A 9632-nucleotide genomic window follows, 5' to 3' on the forward strand; every position below is an offset into this window, starting at 1 on the left:
ATGAAGCGTCATGTCTGTGCTGGCTAAAAGAATGGATAACATTGCAAAATACTGACCTGTTGGACTTAGAAGGATATGACAATAGATTTGGAAAGAAATAAAAGACTTCTAGAGAGCAAGACCCCGTGGTGGATCTCACCGATCGATGTACTTACACTAAAGAAAGTTAATATGGAAGGTAAAAGATCCACATATGGGGATTTGCTGATGAGAACAGAAAGAGGTTGGAAGTTAAAGCCATATCACCAGATTGAAGATACAGTGGTACCCCGCTAGACGAATGCCTCGCAAGACGAAAAACTCGCTAGACGAAGGCATTCGTCTAGCGGAAGGCTGCCCCGCAAGACGAAAAAGTCTATGGGGCTGCCTCGCAAGACGAAAAATTTTCGTCTTTTTTTTTTTTCTTTTTTCGTTTTGCGGAGCGCGGCTGTCATTGCCGCTCCGCAAGACGAAAAACCCGCTAGACGAAAATTTTCGCAGAACGAATTATTTTCGTCTAGCGGGGCACTACTGTACTCTTACAGGATGGTTACAGTATCATCAGGTGAATAACTTGTTTTTAGAAGATAGAAAAACTGGTTTTGAAGACAAAAAATCTAGATTACAAACTGAGTTGTTAGAAGGTAGAAGTAAGTTTTTGACAAAAATGTATGATTTGTTGTTAGAATGGTATACAAAAGATGAGTTAACGAAAGACGTGATGATAAAATGGGCAATGGATTTTGGGCACAATATTGAATATGATGCATGGACAAAATTATGGAATGAGAGTTTGAAATTTACTGCATGTGTAACTTTGAAAGAAAATGTTTATAAGATGATGTATAGATGGTATTTGACTCCAGTGAAATTGTCAAAAATGTATAGAACACATGACAAATTATGTTGGAAATGTAGACAAGAAGAGGGGGACTTCTATCACATGTGGTGGACTTGCAATAAGGTTAAGGCTTTTTGGGAAGCAATTTACAACGAACTTAAGAAGATGTTTAAATATACCTTTCCAAAAAAGCCAGAAGCTTTTTTGTTGGGGTTGATGGGAGAAGAAATAGCTAAGAAGGACAAAAGATTGTTCATGTATGCGACAACTGCAGCAAGAACACTGTTTGCCCAAAAGTGGAAATTACAGGAATTACCAACGATTGATGAGTGGCAGACGAAGATGGTGGAATATGCAGAATTAGCAAAACTGACCGGTAGGGTCAGAAACCAGGATGACTCGAGGTTTCGAAGAGATTGGAGTAAATTTGTGGAATACTTAAGATTGAATCGTGGAAGTTTAAAAACACTAGTAGGACTGGAATAGACCTTTGACATAGTTTAATATGAAGTGATAAAAACTGCATGTTGAGAATGGACTAGAAAACCTGCTGACGTGAGGGAGGGGAGTTGTAGCTCGGCAGAGCAATTGTGAATGTATTTTATGTTAGATGTTGAATTGGCTGTAATTTGATGTATTTGGAAAAATAATAAAAATTTATTTTGAAAAAAAAATTCTGTCCATTCAAACATGGACAAGGAGCTTGCCCTGATGCAGTTTCAAAAAGATCCATTCACTGCTTTTTCACTTCAGCCAGGAATACAGCTCTTTACAATTGCTTATCTAGCAGGTCGTAAATCAAAGTCCTCTAGCCGCTGGCCAGCGGGGAGTGAAATGCTTCGCTCCTCCACATACCTCTGTGTAAGCGCTGTGGATCTGGGCCCATAACCATGTTGGTAATTTTCCAGGGAGACCGGAGCAACTGGCAGGCCCCCAGTTGGCTCACTCACCACTGCCGAATTTCTGGTCAAGTCCCGATCCCTGAAGCAGCAAAAATCAGGGACCTAGCCTCCAGGAAGCTAGGCATGCCTTTACAGTCTAACACACAGCAGAAGTGGCAAGACAGAGGCTGGTATGAGCATATTTACAAGCATTTTATTAAGCAAACAGCAGGACAAAGAGATGAACATGTGCAATCTCTTCCATGTCCAAAAGAGAAAGAACTAACTACAAAACGGTGCTGGGATGTTACGCAGACATGTGACATGCTACAGCCTCACTTCTGCCCTTAAGGTGGAATGGAATATCACAACACAGCCTAGTCCAGCATCCCGTTCTCACAGTAGCCCCCCCAGATGAATGGGATGCTGCACAAAATGGGCCATTGGTCGGATCCAGCAAACTCTTCTTTGGGTTCTTACATTAAGTCTGGGACATGATCTTCTTTTCATTTAATATTCCACTTCTCTTCCTCCATGCAATTCAAGGCAGCACATGAGAGGAAGGGACATAGGGCAGAGGGGTAGCACCTGCCTTGCCCACAAAAGCTCTCTGGTTCAATCATCGGGGTGGGGGGGGTGGGGGCTGGGCAAGAAACCCCTTCCTGAGTCCCTGAGGAGCCACTTACAGTCAGTGTGGACAACTGTGAGCTACCTGGACCAGTGGTCTGACCCAAGATGAGGCAGCTTTCTGTTCTCCCATATATGAATTCTGTTTGGTCTCCCCTCCATCCACTTACCAGACCTGAGCCTGCTTAGCTTCAGTTCAGTGCCTGCATCCTGAGCCTTCAGACCCTGTTGTGGGAGCTCTCATCAGCTTGGCGCTTGCAAGTGGGGGGCAATTCCTGCCCCCTTAGCCAAAGGGGAGGGGCTGGCCTCTCTCTCTCACACACACGGAGCCTCAGCAGAGACATGCAGAGATTTAGTGCTACCTGGCAGAGCTTTTTCTCGCCCACTGTTCCATGGACTATTGCTGTTGTTACTTTTATTTATATCTTTCCCCCTTCCAACTCTATATGATTCTTAGGCTCCCTCTGCTCTGCCCCTTCGGTGTTTAATGGCAGGTCTGTAAGCTCTCCCAAACCCTGATAAACTTTGGCTCTCCTAATTTAGGGCTGCTGCCTGTAATACAGCAGGATTAGGCTGCTTCCTTCAGCTGCAGGACCCCTAACTCTCTGCCCCCTCTCTTCCTTTCCAGGATCCACTTCTCACTCCATGCGCTACTACTTCACAGGCGTGTCTGAGCCTGGCCAGGGGCTGCCCCAGTTCATTTCTGTGGGGTACGTGGATGATCAGCTGTTCATTCAGTATGACAGTGACACCAAGGAGAAGCTGCCTCGCGTCCCCTGGATAAGGAAGGCAGAAAAGGAGGATCCTCAGTACTGGCACACGGAGACTCAGCACATGCAGTACGCTGAGCTGGTGTACAAGGGGGATCTGCAGACTCTGCAGAATCGCTACAACCAGAGTGGAGGTGAGTGGAAGGCAGGAGAAGCACAGAGTCCCCCCCCCATATCCTTCGCTCCAGGGGCCAGAATTGCAGGGAGGGGCCTGCACATCCTGCCAAGGAAATGTCTCCCCTGCCTGCCCTTCCTTCCATGCTAGGCTCAGCTTAGGCCTTCTGAGGTGGAAATCTGTCTAGTTCATTTTCCTCTGGGAGGGGAAGAGAAGGGTGGGAATCCTGAGGCTGAGACAAGCAAGCCTTGAGTTCTGGTCCTGCTGAAGGAGAAGCCAGCTGCCCAGACAGAGGTGCTGATTGGCTGACCCTTCTGACCATCACCAAGCCCCTCCCACTCCCTGGTACAGTGTGGAAAGAGAAGCCTGTTTAAGGAACACAAATGGACTGGGTTTTGGGGATCAGAGTGGCAAATACATGGTTAAAAGAATAGGCATGGTGGGCAGCTGAGGTGGAGGGGGAGACAAGAGCCCCCAAGGTCTTCCTGCAGCCTGAGGAAGGGAGTCCCCAGAAGATCTACACTGGCAATTATTAGCCTGGGGCTGCCATGTTTTACTGTCCTGTGTCTCAAAGGAGCATTAGGCCAGAACAGGATCAGGGCCCATTAATATCAGAAATAATGTGTTGCCTAAGTACTTTGGGTTGTGTTATTTCCAGAGTTTCACTCTATCTGATTTTAGTTGGAAAACTTATGGCCAGTAACCTGGGAGGGAAGGAGCCCCACTGAACTCCATAGGACTTGCTTCTGAGTAAACCTGCATAAGATCCCACATCTCCAGCATTTATTATCCATCTGTACTTACTTTATTGTCTAGCAATCTTAGGGATGTGTAACAGGACCCTTTAGAAAGGTCTCTCACCCCCTTTGTCCAGTTCTGGCGATTTCTGCCCCACTCCTCCCCCACCCCCTGCCCCATCCAGCCTTGGAACCATTTAAACTCAGGAGAAGCTGGTGGACCTCTGGCCAAAGCCTCTTGGCACACATTGTTGTTTTTTAAACTTCCTTCTGAAATGAGTCAAAAGATGTTAGGGTCATTCCATGTCAGTTCAACACGGTCCTGCCACCCACCGTCTTGGATTTTGATGAAACTTGGTGTATACCCAGAGGGACAAGATCTAGAGGAGCAGAGCTGTGGGGACAGACTGAACTTCCTGCAAGGGATGCTCCTCTTGGACAGGAAGGGAAACCAACCCACCCCTCCTCCACCTCCAGGGAGTTGGGGGAATCCACTAGGAATTGGGGGGGGGAGGTTGGGGGGGAGAAAGTGTGAGGCGATGAGAGGAGGGCCATTAAAGGGGGACTTTAGAGTCTCAGGATTGTAGTGTTTGCCTCAATGAATGTGTTATGCAGATGAGTCTTCAAAAAGATAAAATGCCGGTTAATTTTTCATGCACACGAAAGCTCATACCAAGAACAAACTTAGTTGGTCTCTAAGGTGCTACTGGAAGGAATGTTTTTATTTTTTTATTTTGTTTTGACTATGGCAGACCAACACGGCTACCTACCTGTAACTGCTGCTTCTTCCCTGAGTCTGAGGCAAATAAATCCTTTTCCCTGGACGCTTTGGCTGATGGGGGGAGGGGCTGCTCTGAACCCCCTTGACCTCCTGTGTCTCTTTTTGTCTTTCTAGGGATCCACACCATTCAGATGTTATTTGGCTGTGAGTGGAGCCCAGGCAGGAGCAATGGAGGGCTTTGGCAGTACGCCTACGATGGGAGGGACTTCATCGCCTTCGACAAGCAGACCCTCACCTGGACGGCAGCCGATATGGGGGCCCAAGTGACCAAGAGGAAGTGGGATGCTGACTTGGCCTGGAACAAGTACTGGAAAGCCTACCTGGAGGAGACTTGCATTGAGTGGCTGCAGAGATACCTGGACTATGGGAAGGAGACTCTGCAAAGGACAGGTGAGGGATGGGGCAGTGGGGTGGGGAGGGGGGCTCAATGGGGCAGTTTCCCTGCTTGCTCCCCTCCCCTTTACAGTCATCCTTTCTGGACCAAAAAGCAAACACTTTTCCTTGTGGTGGTGGCAGAAAGAAGTTTGGGGCTCTGGGAGAAGAATAAGGGATGGCAAAAGACAACTGGGGGAGGGGGCACAAAGAAACAGGAGGGGAAAGGCCAGTAAAGCAAAATTAGTTTTAAATGGAAGTAAAAAAAGAAAAAAAGGAAGTGGACAGATTTGAGGGGGGATACAAAAAACCTCTTGGCTTTGCTATGTACGTATGGGGAAAGTCTTTAAAACTACAGAAATTAAACCTTTAAAAAAAAGAGAAAGAAAATGTGTGGGGAGCCCATAAAATATGTCTTGGATGCAGTTCCCAAACTAAGACTGTAGGTTAGCCACTCACGGCCTAGAAGCAGAAAACCTGCACATAGTGAGAGAATGTGGGAATTCCCTCTTCTACCTTTTTATATTTTTTTATTTGTGAGGAATACTACTTTTTTACATTCAGAAGTGTCATCTTCCCTAACCCCGTGCCTTGAAATGGTAGAGTCCACTCTTCTGCCTTCAGGAATCTGGCAAAGGGGCCAATCACACGGTCAGGTGTTTTTACTACTAGCTGTCTTCCTGTCTCTATTAGCTTTGCTAAAATGAAAATTAATAAAAAATGCAATAATAATAATAATAATAATAATAATAATAATAATAATAATAATAATTTAAGTATTTAAGTATTTGTACCCCGCCCCTCTGTCTGGGTTTCCCCTGCCACTCTGGGCGGCTACCTTTTTGAGGAATGACACATACGTAGTAGCCGTGCTTATTTCTTGAGGTTGAGGATTTCACCCCAAAAGCCACACTGAAGCGTTTTCAAGGGTGACAATGTGCAAAGGAGGCTGGGAATCATCCTCTTTGGGATGGAGGTTCTGCTGAGGACAAGTGAGGGTGGGTGAGGTGGGGAGGTCTTGCTTTGGGCTTCTGTGGGCTAAGGGCTTGAACTTCCTGCCTTCCTGCTCCCCCCAGCAGAGTCACACCCCCTCCTAGACGGAGTTAACCAGTCCAGGCACTGCAAAGCGGGTGGGAGCCTGGAACAGCCCCTTCAGACAACAGCTACCCAGGGAGCCAGGAAGGGGGAGGGATGCATTCTTGAATATTACCCCAAGTTTTTAAACAAGGGTTACATTCTGAGGATCGTGCCTAAAGCCAAAATCGTGTATAGTCAAAACACATTGGATTCTAAGGCGATTGGGTTTGCCAAAGTCCTTCTTCCCCGGATGCCCGCCCCCGTCCCACCCTGTTTTTCGTTTTTACAATATTTTTTTGCGAAGTGTGTAAAGCTGTATTTGTACAAGTTAAAGGTGCATAAGTTGCTAGCTTACTGGGCCTCCTGGTCTGCCATTTCCACTCCAGGGGAGGCTGCCATGGAGAAAGGAAGTGGGCCCTTTCAAATCCCACCTGGTGAAATTTGCCCCTCTGCCTAGAGGCAGCTCCATGAGACAATCTTGGAACCATAGGTTGTCATATTTCAATAGTGTTAGAGCTTTTCAAGATGATAAATTAATTTAATTTGTACCCAGTCCTCCCTCCCAAAGGAGTCTGCTTTGGCAAACAAAGGATAAAACATCTAAAAACAGTTCCACCATAGTCAAAACAAAATCAAAAATTCTTTCCAGTAGCACCTTAGAGACCAACTGAGTTTGTTCTTGGTATAAGCTTTCGTGTGCATGCACACTTCTTCAGATAGACACCGACTGGGGAAGATGCCAAGCGAGGTTGAGGAATCCCATTTATCTGCACATGTGAGGAGATTCTGACTCTCTGGGAAGCAGGACGAGGTAGTCCCTTGGGTTTCTGCTCTTAAAAAATACAGGAGTCACCCAGGCTCCCATTGTGGATGTCTATCTTTTAACTCCAGTGCTTCAATTTTTGCAGAGGCTCCAGAGGTGAAGGTGACCAGGAAGGCAGGCTATGACAACCTGGAGACCCTCATTTGCCAGGTCCACGGCTTCTACCCCAAGGAGATTGATGCCAACTGGATGAAGGATGGGGAGGTCTGGTATGAGGGCACCTCCCGAGGACTGGTCGCCCCCAACTCGGACGGGACCTACTATGTCCTGCTCAGTGTCAAGATCGACCCCGAGGAGAGGGACCGCTTCCGGTGCCGCGTGGAGCATGACAGCCTGGAGAAGCCTCTGGACGTGGCCTGGGAGAAGGAGCCAGGTGAGAGACAGGCAGCAGGGAGGGGAAGGGGGGGTTCTGGGAGGGGGATTTTCACCCAACTCCTCTCTTCAGCAACAGCACAGCTTAGATGGGGAACCCCCAAGTTAGATCCTGCGTATGTCTTTGGAGGCAGTAACTGGAATCCGGAGATTTTGACAGAGATGCAGCCTTTTCCAGCAAGTGTCTCACTGGCCTTGAACTCAAATTGGATGTCGTAGATAAAAACTGGCTGTCACTTTTTTGCCTTTAAGCCCAAGTAGTTGTGATGTCACATAACGTGGGCAGATATTTTACTTCTTCAAAATCAAATGTGTCAGCACAGTGTGTGGAGTAAAACTTTATTTTGGCACCCATCTGTGGAAAGAGACCCCCCCTTTCCTATTTCAGCTCTGTATGTACTCGTGGGCACCTTGGGAGGAGATGAGGGTTGTTTGGGGGGCATTTTGGGTTATCCGCCCTGCCTGGGACCTCCCTGCATTTCACAAGCTCTGGTGTTAGGGTTGCCATATTTTGAATTGCAAAAAAGAGGACACATTTGCCGACTTCTCCTTTTAACTACTGATCGCTATGACGACTCATTTCAAATACCCCAACTATATGTAGGCTATAGAAGCTGTGATACATTTCTAGTAGCAATATTCTTAACTTTCAAAAACAAAATAATAATATTCAGTTATCTATTTATTTATGTATTTATTTGCTTTATTAGTTATCCTTTATATTTGCTGTATTTATTGTAATTATGATCTTCAATGGTTTGGCTAAAGAGAAAAGGGAAAAACAATTCTTCCTAACACTTCAGTTAAAATTGCTACAGGCGCCAGAGAGGGTTAAAGAAAGGGGCTGCTTGCCACACCTCTGGTTATTTGCGGCACCATGACCGGGTTTACAGACGTGGAAGGGGTGTTAAGATGGCTGCCACCCACACTTCCAGTTGTTCTCAATGCAACGACAATGACCCAAGGCCACCCACACTTCCAGTTGTTCTCAATGCAACGACAATGACCCAAGGCCACCCACACTTCCAGTTGTTTTCAATGCAACAGCAATGACCCAAGGCTTCCTTTACTATTTACTGGTGCCAAAGAGGTGTAGAAAATGGTCACCACACTCACTTCCCGTTATTTGTGGCGTGATAACAAGCAACCTGAGGGGAATCAACTATGTGGCCGTGACAAGGATTATGGAAGCAGCCCTTGAGCCAGACACACAGGCAGGGCAGAGGGGACCAGGGCTCTTGTCTCGTGCTCACTCACCAGCACTGTGGACTTCAACTCCATAGATTCCACCCAAACAAAAAAAACCTGGTCATTTTGCCTCATTAAGTCTGAAACAGGAAGGTGTGTCCAGGAAAAACCAGACGTATGGCAACCCTATACAAGATGCTTTTTTCTAAGGGTCTGTGCCTTCCCTGAAGGCCTGTAATGCTGGGCTCTGGGGGGGGGGGGTCTCAGAGGGGAGGGTCATGACAGATGAAGCACCTGAGTAGGAGGAGTGTGTGATGAAACAGATGTGCCTATCAACTGTCTTCCTTAAATAAATTGGTTATTTTGAAGACCTCTAATGCTGGACTCTGGTGGAAAAGAACTCCCTTGTATCGGGGCCACTACAGAGAGGACCTTGGCCTGTTAGGAGAGAGGAAGAGAGCTTGCTTGGCACACATACAATCCTCCTGGGTTCATAGCCCAGCACCTCCACTCAAATCTCCTGCTTGAGGCCTTTGGGGAGCTGCCGCCGCCAGTCTGAATAAAAATGTCTCTTGTCCCCTTTTAGTCAGCCTGTGGCTCATTGTGGGAGCCACTTTGGGTGTCCTGACTGCCATCGCTCTGGTTTCTCTGATCATCTTCTTCATTCGCTGTAAGTAAACTCTCCCCCCCCCCACCTCACCGGGCAAGTTTGAGGATTAGGGGCCTTCTGGGAGTGAAATAATAATCTGAAAAGGAATGAGTGAAGGCACTGGATAACGTTTCCTCCCAGTCTCTTGGAATTTATCCACTGCCTCTTTTCCCCGTGTTGATTTTTTAATTTAATTTTCTCATTCTTTTCTACTTCTTTGTAACTTGAGTTACTTGAGAAGCTCACCTTATGGACTCACCTTCCTTGGAGGTGTTTGGAAGAGACAGGAGGAGCATCTGCAGGGAAGGTTTCAGCATCTAAGAGCCAAATTGTTGAAATGGGACTAGGTGGCCTCTGGAGGTCCCTTCCAGCTCTGACCTTCTGCTTTTGTCTCTACAGGGAAATGGAGGGAGAATTTAG

At 46.9% G+C, this 9632-nt stretch overlaps 1 protein-coding gene across 1 annotated transcript in view; it reads left to right on the forward strand.

Annotated features, from left to right (window-relative positions):
* LOC117042534 overlaps positions 1-9632 on the forward strand; it is a 36992-nt gene extending 27360 nt beyond the window's left edge. Inside the window, exons 10-13 of the mRNA XM_033142076.1 lie at positions 2957-3232; positions 4846-5121; positions 7089-7387; positions 9612-9632. Coding sequence (XP_032997967.1) covers positions 2957-3232; positions 4846-5121; positions 7089-7387; positions 9612-9632 — 872 coding nt within the window. The remainder of the gene's footprint in view (positions 1-2956; positions 3233-4845; positions 5122-7088; positions 7388-9611) is intronic.

The sequence above is a fragment of the Lacerta agilis genome, chromosome 2 (genome assembly GCF_009819535.1).
Source record: "Lacerta agilis isolate rLacAgi1 chromosome 2, rLacAgi1.pri, whole genome shotgun sequence".
NCBI lineage: Eukaryota > Metazoa > Chordata > Lepidosauria > Squamata > Lacertidae > Lacerta > Lacerta agilis.